At 40.7% G+C, this 14,836-nt stretch overlaps 1 protein-coding gene, 1 non-coding gene and 1 pseudogene across 3 annotated transcripts; 1 reads left to right on the top strand and 2 right to left on the bottom strand.

Moving 5' to 3' along the window:
• Positions 1 to 288: 288 nt before the first annotated feature.
• LOC123107404 (mitogen-activated protein kinase 4-like) lies at positions 289 to 3,455 on the bottom strand (annotated as a pseudogene).
• A 1,102-nt stretch (positions 3,456 to 4,557) lies between these two features.
• On the bottom strand, positions 4,558 to 13,167 carry LOC123104366 (probable NOT transcription complex subunit VIP2). 2 transcript variants are annotated; one of them, XM_044526195.1, is made up of 16 exons: positions 12,974 to 13,167; positions 11,905 to 12,006; positions 11,678 to 11,783; positions 11,417 to 11,580; positions 10,863 to 11,223; positions 9,909 to 10,115; positions 9,733 to 9,834; positions 7,932 to 8,017; positions 7,778 to 7,855; positions 7,189 to 7,620; positions 7,002 to 7,054; positions 6,876 to 6,917; positions 6,169 to 6,313; positions 6,007 to 6,092; positions 5,817 to 5,906; positions 4,558 to 4,819 (listed from the first exon to the last, which is right to left on the bottom strand). In XM_044526195.1, the coding sequence occupies exons 2-14, from the start codon at positions 11,920 to 11,922 to the stop codon at positions 6,018 to 6,020; spliced, it is 1,869 nt and encodes a 622-aa protein (XP_044382130.1). In that variant the 5' UTR covers positions 11,923 to 12,006; positions 12,974 to 13,167; the 3' UTR covers positions 4,558 to 4,819; positions 5,817 to 5,906; positions 6,007 to 6,017. The 2 variants fall into 2 exon arrangements, with proteins under 2 accessions (XP_044382130.1, XP_044382131.1); XM_044526196.1 differs by lacking the exon at positions 12,974 to 13,167 and having other exon boundaries at positions 11,654 to 11,783; positions 11,905 to 11,938.
• On the top strand, positions 11,678 to 11,755 carry LOC123109379 (small nucleolar RNA snoR35). Its single transcript, XR_006452613.1, has one exon. It is a non-coding gene; the product is annotated as a small nucleolar RNA snoR35 (small nucleolar RNA).
• Positions 13,168 to 14,836: the final 1,669 nt, after the last annotated feature.

The following is a 14,836-nucleotide window of genomic DNA, read 5'->3' as shown; positions in this document are numbered from 1 at the left end:
TGAAGGTAATCACTCTGAAGCAAACAGACAAAAACCAAGGCCACTTGAAAGTTGAGACCTCCATATATAGAGAAACCTCTAAGATTTCACCTTGAAATCATGTACAAAAATGAGGACTAAAATTTACACAAGCGTCTTCATAATTGAATCCTTATTAATCAAACAACACTTTTACAAGTGTCTTCATAATTGAATCCTTATTAATCAAGCAACACTTCTACAAGCGTCTTCATAATTGAATCCTTATTAATCAAACAACACTTTTACAACACAACAATCCATATATACTACAACTAGTGATCCACAACCAAAAAGAATCCATAGGCGGCCTTATATGTGCACCTATTTACATAGTAGTTTACCAAGTTCATTGTGATAACTTGATAGGTGCAATAATCGCAGTAAGCTTTATATAGAAAAGAACATGTGAAGATCCTGGTGTGGGCATGTGTTCATTCCAGCTTGACACATATTCACCATCCTGGCAGCCTCAGGGGTACTGGAGCATCTCCCGCCACAACATTTCTCGGATCATCTCCACGCTAAGTTTTTCATCTATATCGATATCGATGGGCACCTGAGCAGGATGGTTTGCATTGTGATCATATAGCGTAGACATATAGGGGTGCTCCAGAGCCTCAGTGACACTGATCCTTTTGGAAGGATCGAAGACTAACATCTTCTGCAATAGATCGTGGCAAGAGGGTGTGCTTGTGGGTACATTCCAGTGAGGGGAATGCCGATGGTGTATGGAAGGGATTTGATGTACTTGCGAGTTTTCTTGTTCTCAATGAACTTAAGGTCAGCACCGCTCATGGTGCCAAGAACATTGACTATAAGCTTAAGCTGATTTAGGCAATCGGTTCCTGGAAAGATCGACTTGCGGCCAAGTAGCTCAGCAAAGATGCAGCCAACAGACCAGACATCTATGGAGTTGCCATAGTTGTTGCAGCTGAGCAGCAGCTCAGGAGCTCTATACCAGCGCGTGCCAACATATTCAGTCATAAGCTGGCCTTTTGTGTTATTTGTGCGAGCAAGACCAAAGTCACAGATCTTCAAGTCACAGTTTCCATTAACCAGAAGGTTTCCTGGTTTCAGGTCTCTATGCAGTATTCTCGCTGAATGAAGATACTTCAGCCCTCGAAGCAGCTACAGTCAATATAAGGTGGCATCTTAGACTATTAATTGATTGACAAATATTAGAGAAATCGTAAAATGGTCGGCAATAAACTAAAGATATCATAATAATTACAAAGTAATGTAATTTGTAAGACAAGTCGAGCAGGTAGGTATCGATTAAAATGCTCATGTCTAGGTGTATAAATTTAGCTTTCCTTAAATTATTTACAGAGGCTTACACCATATATGTTCATGCAAATACCCATGAGCAAATAAGATTTGTATTAAGTCGTTTTGTTTTTAAGACACATCATTCCTAAGCGCACAACCACTATCCGCGAGCAGCTATAGAAGCTACTATAGTACGGACGCGGAGGAATTGATCCCGGGCACCAGTGATCCCGGATGAACAGTAAAATCCGAAAAAATAGTAAAAAAATTCAAAAAAATCTGACATTTGTTGTCAAGAAACTTTGATGTTTTTTCTACATGCGTGCCAATTTTCGTGATGAAATGACATTTGTGGAGGTGTCAGCAAAAAAAACAAAATCATGCTCCAAAAAAACTGTTTTTGGAAGCATTTTGGAGCATCGATTTTGTTTTTTTTGCCGAGACCTGCATGAATGTCATTTTGTCATGAAAATTTGCACGCATGTGAAAAATATATCAATGTTTGTTGCCAAAAAAAGTCAGATTTTTTTAAACTTTTTAAATATTTTTTTCGTTTGTACTGTAGCAAAGGGTGCCTGTGAGCTCGAGCTCACAATAGCACTTACAGATATTGAAATTGACAATTGCTTCTTCTAGAAATTATTTGATCATTCTCTCATAACCTAACAAGTTGGAACTTGACAACTTTACATGCACCATGAACTAACTACAAATTAGTATATATAGAAGTATAAAAACATTATATTGTTATACAAGAATCTTTTCTGTAACAATCAAACATCATAGCTTGACTAAAAAAGATCACGCCAACGACAGCACCGCCACCTAGGCATCTGGAATGGGATATATGTCCAATTAAATAATTAGGCATAGCTTATTAGCGGTTAGATGAAGGCATAGCCATAGGCATTACATCCAAATAACTCATGGTATGGACTATGTGAATAAACTAACTTATGACAGAATGGGGAACATATGAAATATTACTGGACAAGTGTCAAGCAAAAAGAAGGAATGAAAACAAAGGTGACTGCCACATACCTGAAAAAGGAAATATTGGCAGTGGTCATTGGAAAGCGTTTGAGACGAGTTGATGATATGTTGTAGATCGGTGTCCATGAGTTCAGACACCAAGTAGACATCCTTGAAGCTCCTCCTCCGTATTGGCATCATTACATCCTTCAAAGCAATGACATTCTCATGAGTCAAGTGCCGGAGGAGCTTCATCTCGCGCAGCGTCCTCAGTGCATCCTCACGGCTATCAAATACGTTGTTTATCTTTTTTATCGCGACCTTCTCGTTCGTATCCTTGTTCATGAATGAGAAAACTACCCCATAAGATCCACTTCCGATGGGCTTGATCGGCACGTACTTGGTGTCGATCTCAAACATCGTCTGGTCCATCGTGTAGTAATGCTTCCCATGGTTTTGCTTGCCATTCAGAGGAGCTACCATCTTCGCCATTTTTTGTTCCTTTTTCGACTGTGAAAGGAGGAAACATAGAGTTAACATTCCATAATTGGGGATAATGGAAGCATAAGAAAACAGAGCAAAAAATGTTTACGAGTTTATCATTAAGCCTTCTCCAATGCTGCGAGGTTCTTGTGTGAGCTTGACTTTTTCCATGGCCCTAGTCTTTGTTTCCATCCCAGGATTTTATCCTCAAGCCTAACATAAGTGTGTGATACTGAATTTGTTGGACAAACTAATCTAATGCTGGTTTTTTTTTTCTTTTTGAATTAGGGGAGCTACCCTCCCCAACCCCAATGCACCAGAATCCAAAGTTTGGGCGCTGCGAACCCACCTCGAATCTGACTCGAATTTTCTTTAGCAGAGACACCAGGAGAGACTCCTACTACAAAATTTTATTACGAGGGGAAATAGGGAAAATGGAGGAGGTGGAGAGGCTCTTGCCATGCTTCACAAAAGTAGAAGAAAAAAGGGAGGAGGTGGAGAGAAACTCCCGCTCACCTGACGAAGCAGCATATCTGAATCGGCCGTACTTGAGCCGGAGGAACGGGAATTGGGAGGAAGGTTACGGCTTGAAGAGGCTTTCCGGCAACGCCTCTCGCGCCGCACCACTGTCATGCACCGCGGCTCGTGGGTCGATCGGGCATGCATGCGTACAGGCCACGAGGGCGCACTGCTCCTGGCGGTAGACGAAAACGTGGGTCATTTGCCCGATCTGGGAAGCGGTTGGGTTGCTTTCCCATCATGCACCACCGCGTTCCGTACGTACAAGTGGCGCGAGGATTATGGTTTCGCCGAGGGTTATGGCACGAGTGGAGCAGTAGACGAGAGAAGAAAGCACGTGATCCGATTCGGCAGCGTTGGTTGTTTCTTTTCCTTTCTAGACTAGACTCTGCGGTGTTGGTTGTTTAGATTTAGATCGATTGGTCCATCTTCCGCGCCATAGGAATTGGTTGTGCCGCTCGTCTACATCAGATAATGCCTCCCCTACCCTAAAAAAAAAGAGATAACGTGTCCCCTCTTTTTTTTATCCTCAGCAGGAACACGCAACCTCCGTCTCTCTTGTTTCCTCTCACCTGACCCTGACCCCACGAGCATCACCACATCGGAACTTGATACTCTAACATACACAAGAAATGTTAGAGAAGCTACAATACCCTAACTTGTCTCTTTCAATCCATATGGTTAAGGTTAAAATAACTTAAATTAATTTGCAAATTACATATCTACCGTGTACATCTATAGTAATTACATACAAATAAACCGATGGTGAAATAAAATTAATCTTATATTATTTATACCTACATTGAATACCAATAGTAAACAACATGTTAATAGGCTCTAACATTTCTTCTTTATTTTACATTAGACTAGCACTGTAGCACCGTGACATTCCTTCTCTGAGTTAGAGTGAGTTAGAGGATCCGGTTCCGGGTAGAAGGTGAGCTACGTTGCAGGTGACATGGTTGATGGTTCCCCAGTGCTGCAATCTTTTCTTTTTCAAACTCGGAGGCAAAAATATTTGCATCATTGATTAATTAAGACAATTGCCGGGTTAAATTTCGGGTGCTGCAATCTTTTTTGGAGATCAGAAACTACAAGCACCTGTGGTACAGCAAATCCGCTAGAGCAAGCCCCATCGACCCTGCTGACCAAACGTAGCAATGGACCCTCGCTGGAACCTACCTTTTTCCAAAAATTCCTTTCAGTAGAATTACGGCTGAGCAAGGTGGCAGTGCTGATCAAAAGTAAGCAGAATTTCACAGCGAACGAGCAACAAAATTCTACCACTGCCAGAGAAGATAAACCAATTTGTTTTGTTTTGTTCCGTTGTGGTCTATTTAAGTTGCAGACTGACTGGCTACTCCGAAACTGTTTGTCAAGGAGCATTACAGACAAACTCCCCATGATGTACGAAGAAGCTAGGTAATGTTTAACGACAGTGCCATCCTTTTTCTAACTATATACTGTAATTACAAAGGCATTTTCTCCTCCTTCTGCAGCCTCCTCCTCTCCGCGTCTCTGACATGACATGGTGCTCTCTGATTCACTACATAGACTGTCAACCAAGTCAATAAATCGAATCGCATCCCAAACTCAACAGTAAACAACAACAATTTTGCCTCAATATAACAAGCCAGCTCATTTAATCATTACATTACTCAGAACATAAGTGGAAATAAATGGTTTTGCCAAATTAACATGCCATGTTTGAAAGAAACAACATGCTGATGAAATGAGCCACAGGTATAAGGGATTGTCAAGTACATAAATGCAACAGGGACCCTCGAGGTTTCTCACTTTTCAGCTATGAGTTTAATAGAAACTACAACGTAATAACATACTATCTTTTCCAAACGGAAACCAGAAGTGCTCGGCTGGCTGGCAGCACGAGTCGAGCACTCGTCCACCTGTGTTCGAGGCCCCGGCTCGGCAGGTGCTCACTTCTTTTTGAAACAAATTAATAAATGCGCTGGTGCTATTGTCCATGGGTCAAGTTTTTTGTGTTTGAGAAAAAATAAATCTCCCCTAAAATGGCCAGACAGAACGTGTCTTCCTACCTAATAAAGTAGGTTGCCAATAAGTAAATGAATAAATCAAACTGATGTTCAACCTTCATGAATGTACACATTTCATTGCAAAAGACAGCACCCACTTTTTCTTAGCGGAAGCGGAAATATTTGGATCTGCCAAATTAGCACGTCAACTTAAGATGCATCCAATTGATTTAATGAGCTATGGGTATCAGGGATTGTCAAGTACATGCCAACAGGGAACCCTGGAGGTTTCACTTTTCAGTAGCAAGTTTAATAGAAAAACGTTAACATATTATTTTCCTAATGAGAACCGAGCACAGCAGTTGCTCGGTTGGCTAGCAGCATGTGTGTGTGTCACATGCTCACCCACACGCGTTCAAGGACCCCCTCCGCAGCTGCTTGCTTCCTTTATTAAGTTAAATAAAAACATTTTCTTTCCTAAAATGGCCACATGGAACATTTCTTCCTACCCAATAGTTGCCGACATCAATATAAGTATTCCACTGCAGAAGACAGTACCTATCTTGACAAGTTAGGGCAATATCGCTTCACTATGTTTATAAAGAAGGCTCTCCATTCATGTACAAGAAAGCTAGAGTCAGGAGGTACCTGAAAAACAAAATTATATTGCATTGCATACAACAGTGAGATGATTTCTCGATACACAGAAACAAAAACCAAAATATATTTGTAGCCAGGAAGTCCTTACCCAGAAAATTTTCACCTAACAATTTGGGACGCGGAAGGGAGACTAGGCCTTTTCTCTACTAGCTCATAATGGAGAACAAAGTTATCCTGCAGCAACACACATGCTCAACTATCATATGCAAAAGTGCTCAAGAGAGGCTGGATATTCAGCCAATGTAAGTACCTTACGGACTGTTTCCCAATTGCCTTGATGAAAGAAGGCAAAAGACCCCTGTTCATATGTAGGAGTTTTGACAATAGGCTCCATGTTGGGAATTCTTGTGAACCATTGCTGCGCTTCTTTATGGTAAAACCATCCACGATTATGTCTGACAAAAACAATACACATGCATTACATATCTAAGAATTAGTATATACCAAAAAATAAACTGGCTGAAGCTCTGCTCAGTTGTGATGTACTGCTAAAAATGGATAGGTTACAAGGAAGTTTGAAGGATGCGCAGCAATGCTAAAAATAACTTGTGCAACTTAGCAAAAAAAAGTCATCAAAAATAAATAATAGAAAATGTTGATAATTTGATATAGAAAACAAAGAAAATGGAAATGGAAACATTCACGCAGCTTCAGGTAGCTAAACAGTATTCATCCAGGAAGATGTATAAACCCAAAAGGTTACTAAATTTTTGTGATAGATCCAAGACAGTCAATGGGCCTGATCCAGTATCTGACAGGTTATAAGTTAATATTTTTTTAGTGTTGTACATTTGATCAGGACATAGCAGTATGTCCCCTTATCAAATGTTACTGCAATAAGATCACATTTTTTGGTAAAAGATTCAGAACATGAACAAGGCGCATGCATGACGATCCAATTATTACATCTAACAACAAGAAATTTAAATGAGATAACTAGTGAAACAATGTACTCACAGTTCATTGGCAGCACATATTTGAGCTTCATCCTTCGGCATGCTGAAAACCAAAGACAAAAGAACATAACCTTAAATTTTACCAAAACTAATGGCCGAACCTAATACATTCAAGTAGCGAAAGTACCTGTAGAATATGTAAAACAGTATGAGTGTCTGAAATTTCTGAAAATGCATAGGCTGCAAAGACAGAACTTGTTACAATATATTTATTATAAAATGAACTGGCTGCATCAAAGAAAGATTCTCGGCCTTTCTTGAAAATGGGTTTAGAACATCTCATTAGACAGAAATAGCCAGTTATTGGCAGCTACCTGTAGTGCTGGGGGTTGCTCAGCCACATAACAAGCTGGAGTAGGATATTCTGGATCTCCTTTTGCTGGCTCATTTGAAAATGGAGAGCCAAATGTCTTGTACAGATTGTCTGGTGAGTTCAAATTCAAACCCAACGTTGTCAAATCTATTCCCAAAGCAAGAGATGACAAATCAGGATCATTCGTCCTTATAACTCCCAGCAATCCCAACAAGCCGTATGGATCAGGTGGTGTTCGGCCTCCCAGAATGGGCTTTAGACCATGATCCCCATATGGCTGTGTGGCTGAAGACATCTGCTGCAACCCGAAAGGACTCTGAGCCTTCGGCTGCTGGTATTGCTGGAGCAGTTGCTCGTATGATCCCAAATTAGAAGTTTGACTCGAAGAGTTTAGTGGTCTTAGTCCAATATTTTGAGGTCCGGCGCTCTGAATCTGACAAAACATAATGAAGATTATTCTATGTATTAATGGGTAAATATGAGCAGTAAACCTGAATATGACGTGCCAAAATAGAAACCTATCAGAACCATGACAATGCAACAGATGTTTTGTTTGATGATTATTTCAAAGGATTTCTGATATAACTTACTGAATTAGCACCCTGCAGATGTTGCTGACGATTTGGTTGGTAGCTATTTCCTAAATTAAACCCAACGGACCTTGCCATCTGTGTAAGTGTTCATAACATGTCAAAAGAAATGCTCGGAGAAACAAAGATTCAAAATTCAGAGACATGAACCCACGGGATATTGTTGTCCTTGCATTACAGGTACATTCTCGTGAAGTTGTTCCGTGTGATTTAACTCCATAGCATAATCTGAACTGCTACCTGATAATTCAAAATGTCAATATTCAGTATAACTTGGCAAAAGGGGGGAAAAGGGAATGTATTAAGGTAGTGCAATGATCAGCCAAAAGATCTACTTCAGGAAAGAATTTTAAAGCCTCAAGAAACACTGCCAAGGTCTTATTTTGTTCCGTGCACGTTTATTTTGCTCCATGCACGTTTATTTTGTTCCGTGCACGTTTATGGAGCATTAAAGCATGAGCATGTCGCACGTGGAAAGAATAGGTCCAAAAATCTAAAGATTAAAACCATGCAAAACATGTGGCGCCATTAAAGGGGATTGGCACCAGAGTTGACCAACAAATGACAAATTACATTTTGGGGAAGATGGTTCGTCGGCCTAAACTGTAATAATAGTACTAAGATATTAAAAAGAAAATACATTATAGTTACATTTGGGCCTAAAGGCATAAGTGCAACTATTTGTATTCATCCGTATGGGTGTCTTGATGCTGCGAAGCGGGCACAAGAAAACAAACAGTCTGAGATGCTTAATAAACTTGAGGACTGAAAGTATGCGCGTGGATGGCCAAATTTGTAACTTCAGCAGTAATCTCTGTTAAATGCTGGAGCTAATTTTCAGGACGTTCTTTTGATCCATACTGGTCCACGCGGTTGGTCATGAGGCTCATAGTTAACTTACTGACATGGTAAGTTTAAATGAATTATAACCATAGTAAGCACCAGAACTAAATTGGCTTAACCACCTCCCAATGGCTTAGCTGCTATGCCTCAAATCATACCTAATGGGAGTATGTATTCTTTATGACATATGTAGGACAATGTTAATACGAGTATATAGGACCTATGGAAAACACGAAGGGTTAAGATGCCCTTCCATCTATAACCATAAGTCATGATATGAGAAGTTTACAATAAATTCTCTATAGTTTTCATTAGGGGAGACAAATTGATTATCTTTCACTAAAGTAACTAACTTAAGAGCTCTATATCCATCTCATTTATTAACATTGTCCTGCATATGTCACAAATAATACATACTCCCATTTCTCGCCAAAAATTAGGTTTACTTGTTACTTATAGGCATCCGAATTGCGGCGCATGTAAGCATGCTGCAGTGAGACCCTTTTATCTAAATGTCGTTTGGCGCATTTTTTCTAGGTTGCCACCATATATATTCTAATGACAGTTCATGGTAATTCCAGTTCGAGCATCACATAATAATAGAAGGTGCATATATGCATACTCGATTTGTCATATGTATATCTTATAAAGCAATACCAAATTAGTATTTGTAAGATATTTTTCTACATTCCCACAAGGCCACATTAGGTCTTGCCCCGCTGGCCCTCTCATGAAATTTCTGCATCCTTGTCTTCTCACCTCTATGATTGTATTCCCAAAAATGGTGTGCTATAATTTCGCTACAACGAGCACGGCACCATTTGCTGACTTGAGGAGAAGATCACGGCATTCATACTACACGACTAAAAAAGAATGGGCTTTATAACAGATAGAAGATTTTGGCAGGGCAATTTTGTTGGTAACTAAGCTGTTCAAATACTGTGGTTCAATAAGTACAGAGTAGCGGGGCTGTATAATAACAGGCATGCAGCCGATATTAGAACTTCCAGATCACAAAGTAACACAATTAAATAATCATGCACCACTGAACCGAAAGTATAATGAGAACAATCTCAACAGACAGGTTCTAGAATTAATTCAACTGTAACAACCTTTAAATCCTGGCAAAGCCGGGAAATCTTCGTTCTGAATACTGAACTCCTGGTTTTGTTGAACAATGGAGTTAACACCAACTCCTTGCTTCCGTAGTGATCCTGCAATTTAGAGAGATTGGCAGCGAATCCTCCAAAAATAGGGAGAAATATTTATGGTTTTCCAGCAATTTTACCATATTGTCCTTGCGGACCACCAGCTGAATTAGGTCGACCAGTCAATTGGGGGAAATCATTGATGTCGAATGGAGTGCTGTCACTGGCGTCATGTAGCATCCCCATAGAACCTAGAGAATTATTTCCTGGTTGCATTTGGTTCTGGGATAATGAACCTCCAGACGTTGGGTATGAATTACCAATCATATTGATCAGTTGTGATGATCCTGGTGTTAGAGATAAATAAAAACAAACAACAAGCTGAGTGAGAACATGGAGTTCAACAAAAGAAAATAACACACTGTATGCTTCTTTATCATTCACCCTCACGAGACTATCACGATTGATAAAATATAAACAAGCTTTTATCATAGCCCAGCTAATTTCATAAATTTAAATTGGTATCACAAAATATAACAACATTAAGAAATAGGTACAGTAACCATCCCTAAGAAAAGCAAGAACAGATATATTCCAACAACCAACATACACGCCTGCAAAAGAAAGAATATCGATGACAGGAATTCCAACAACGTTGGACTAATGGACTTAACTATTTAAGGTCTTAAATTCTAACAGTTGGCTCCTAATGTACAGAGGTAACAAAATGCCTGTTTCCAGATAGTGTCGCACTTCCAAAAATGAATTCTGCAATACACTATAGCATCACATGGTTAATAATTTATGAAGCATGAACACCAATGCTACCTACTGTGCTTTCCAAAAAAAGGTCCAACGAAACCTATGTCGTATTGGATGTCGACCACTTATTTCATATGCCCAACCCTTTTTTGGTACGATAAAGTCAAGGGGTGAGGACACAGCTCAAAGCAAAGGATATGATAAGTAAACTCTGAATAGAGCATTAACATAGCAATGGTTAAACATGCTTAAAATATTTTTTTCGAGCTAAAACATAAAGCTGAACATAAATCTATGAAGAAAAAAAATCAACCGATGGTTAAATAAACTACCTTGAGGATTAAGGCCGTTCATTATCCTGTTGGATCCTTGCACATTTAGTCTTCCACTTCCAGCATTGCTACTAAAATCGATGCGTGATGAGATACTCGGCACCGACAATCCACCAGAGCTTATGCTTCTTCCAATGTTACTTCCACCCACGATGTTTCCTGCGGAGCTTGTAATACGTGGACCCAAGTTTCCTAAAGCTGGAGACACTGACATGCCAGGAACAGAATTTCGATTACCACTGGTGCCCAAATTTGAGTATAAACCTTGAATGGTACCACCCATATTCATGCCACTACTAAATGCTTGACCTCCACCAACATTCATTCCTCTACCACTGACACCTGAATGTGCATGAGGAATCTGCAAAAGAAACCGTAATACCAAAACAGTAAAAACCATCATCCTCCACATGAAACCACAGCAAGAATATGTTATACTTTAAGCCAACAGAATTGTTCCTTAGATTGCAAGCGCATTAACATGCATGTTCATGCTGTTTAAAGTATAAAAACAATAATATATTGCAAACCTCCATAAAGGTGGGCATTCGAACCTGAGACATGGCAACTGGAAGGTTGTTTGAAGCAAATCTGCCAGAAATGCTCCCTCCAGGTTGTTGAACCCCGGAGGATGGAAGGCCGCTCATCACAGCATTCCTTTGTGCAAGTGATCCAGGCATACTTGGAAGACTGAAATTTCCATGAATGTTGCGCAGACCTGAAAAATGCAGAAAATGATGAGATAAAAAGGTGTGTACTCAATGGATATTGCACTATGTCAATGAGCTAACCTAGCTAGTGTACCATATGCTCACCAGAGTGATGGAGACCTTGAACTGATCCAGATTGACCAGAAAAGGATGTTGCAAATGGTCGTCCGGTTGAGTCTGGAAGATTTGATGCGGAACTGTTAAGATTTGACTGCCAAGGAAGAAAACATCAAGTTATCAAGACAAATAATAACAAAACATGGTAAACAGAAGGAATTGAAAAGTATATATATTTAATGCATGCTAGTACAGTTACAAGGATAAGCAAGTACATTCAGCAAGCTAGACATTGATGACAACAGAAGAGCGAGTCAGCACTCAGGATCAAATGAAGATTGTCCACCAAAATGCCTGAACCAGTGATTCCTTCCAATCTGAAACAGGAATGGACACATCCGTTAGTAGCTTGTAAATTAAAGGACAAATTGCACATAATATTTTAACTTGGTAACCAAGTTGACATCTGAGCCATCCTTCCAACATAGGCCAACGAGTAAGTCAGAACAGCATAAAAATGTGCAGATTTCAGCAGTGAGGAAATGCAGCTATCCTAGGGGCCAGACATGGCATGTACAATCTCTAAACTTGTGCCGATAATGCTTGAGTGTGAAACTAAAAGCAGACGGAATTTTCAACCAACTGACTGTTGAGCAGCAAACCGAAGCAAACACTAAAATAAATACCAAGTAATTCAGTATTCAGAATTACTTTGGCATCAAACGATTGTTTAAGAAAAAACAGGATGATGAAGAGAAACAAAACCCCCATATGGTTAGTAGAGCCACAAGCCACATGACTGAGTGCTTGACGAGTGTATCGCAGAAGCTGATCGCTGCAAACACAACGCCGATGCACCATGCTCCACAGCGTACAGCCTGTCTTTCATGGCGCTTTTAACCATGCGGCATATTTTCCTGCGTGCTGTTTCGGGGTTTTATATTTCAGAAGAGAGAAAAAAAATCTGCGGATGGCAGAGTAGTTTTGGATGCTGAATTCAGCCCTGGTAGTTCAACTGTTGGCTCCACCATCCAGTTTGCTGCTGGACGGCCTGCTTGCTAGAAACAAAACCTTAGCAGCAAACTCATAGGCACTCCCATGTCCACATTCATCATCACCTGTTCTGCCGCTGGATATATACATCCAGGCGACAGTAACAGAGCATGGATGCAGTAAAATGAAAAGGAAAAATAGAAACAAGCCAATTTTGCCCTAGCCATGTACAGGATCGCTCCTGGAGCAGTCCACGGAGGATCGGAATCCGGCAAATATGACGGACACGGACACATATGCAGGCATGATCTGCGCGTTTCCGGTCTATTCCGCGGGGCGAGTAGTTCTTACCTACAAAATTCCGAGCAGTCTCTAGTCCATTTCACCACTCGGGCAGTGCCAGATCGAAGAATTGTAGGTGAGGAGGGATGGGCGAAAAGGAGAGGAGCGCGCGGCGGGGGCGACGGGGAAGCACTGGGGAGCGGCGAGGGTGGCGGGGCAGGGGGTGGAGGGGGGAGCGGCTGGCGGTGGGGCGGGAGGAGGCCGGAGGCGCGGCGGACGGCGGCGCTCGAGTCGCTCGCTGTCGAGGGTGGGGGTGTGGAGGGAAGAGAGGCAGATCTAGGAAATGAGTGAATATTTTTTTTTTGAGCAACAAATGGGTGAATAGTTGAAACTGGCAAACCGATAACGGTCGAGCGTACTGGGCCTCGATATCGCATGAGCCTATCGTGAACCAGGCCGTCTAGCCCATCATCACTGTGGGCGGATATTTCCATAGGAGGCCCTTTTTTTGCTTCATTAGAAAATATTCAGGATTTAAACAAAAATCGAAATTCAAAAATATTCTTGAATTCAAATAATTCAAAAAATTATTATGAGTTCCAAAAAAATGTCCTTGGGTTTAAAAAATGACAGTGAAATCAAAAAATATTCGTGAGTTTTGAAAAATGTTCATGATTCTGAAAAATGTTCACGATTTAAAAAAAAATCATGATTTCGTAAAATGTTCATGCCTTGTCAAAATATTCGTGAATTTAAAAAATGTTCATGATTTCAAAAAAATGTTCACAAATTTCTAAAAAAATGTTTATGGTTTCGTAAAATGTCGCAAAATTGTAAAACAAATGTTCAGGATTTCAAAAAATATTCGTGAATTTCGAAAAAATGTTCACAAATTTCTAAAACTGTTCGCAAATTTCAAAAAATGTTCCTGACTTGTAAAAATGTTCATGATTTTAAAAATTATGCATGAATTCAAAAATGTTCACAGATAAAAAATGTTCACACATTCAAATAACTTTGCAAATTTGAAATTGTTCATGATTTCAATCAAATGTTCATGAATTTGAAAAATGGTCACAAAATGAAAAGAAAAAAAAGAAACATGGAAAGGAAAAAAAAATGAAGATGAAAATGAAAAAAGAAAATAAAAAAACGTCTGCGAGGTGGTGCCCATTTGATCGAGAGTTGCCTCCTCCCATCTCTCAGCAGTTGGTCTTTATTATTGTTGTTGTTCTCAAAAATGGAGTTAGTCTTTTTTTAAAAGGAGAATGCAGTCGGTCAATTAGTTGGAGAGACCAGCCTTGTTGCCGCTAGTCGTACTCCTACAAGCCGGCCACCCTTCGCGATCTTGAAAGCTAAGGACCATGTTTCGAGGCATGGGATCTTAGGGCAAGTCTTTTTTTTGAACAGTGAAGGGCCCCGAAGGACCCAGAACTTCATTATTCAAAGCGGTGTGCAGCACATCTTACAAACAGGACTCCAAAGAAACTGAAAATAACAGGCAAGTCCCTGATACTTATGAAAAGAACCCTAAAACTGGAAGGAAAAAGCGATCGGGTCCAAACTGCTCTCCAGTGGATCCAATCATCGCCGGCGCCGGGGACGAACCACTTGGTCCGGCAAGACCTCTGCGGCTGCACCACAGACTCCACTTCAAGCAGCACTGCCTCCCTTATTGGCATCAAGCCCTGGAGGAATAAAACTGGCCGCCATTCAGCCTGAAGATTCAGCAGATCGTTAGAGAAGGCCGGCCAGCCATGGAGGGCGCCGTAGCTTCTCTGAATCCACTGCTGATTGTGCTCAGGATCCCCATCGTCTGCCTCCGGATTCACACCGGAAGCCCTTCTCTCGATCAGGGAACGACACCACCCTCGTCGGAAGCTAGGATCCGACGAGGCAAGGCACTAGGGGGGCAAACTACCCTGGGATCCT

The sequence above is a fragment of the Triticum aestivum genome, chromosome 5A, assembly GCF_018294505.1.
Source record: "Triticum aestivum cultivar Chinese Spring chromosome 5A, IWGSC CS RefSeq v2.1, whole genome shotgun sequence".
NCBI classification, from domain to species: Eukaryota; Viridiplantae; Streptophyta; class Magnoliopsida; order Poales; family Poaceae; genus Triticum; species Triticum aestivum.
This window is presented reverse-complemented; position numbering and strand designations above follow the sequence as displayed.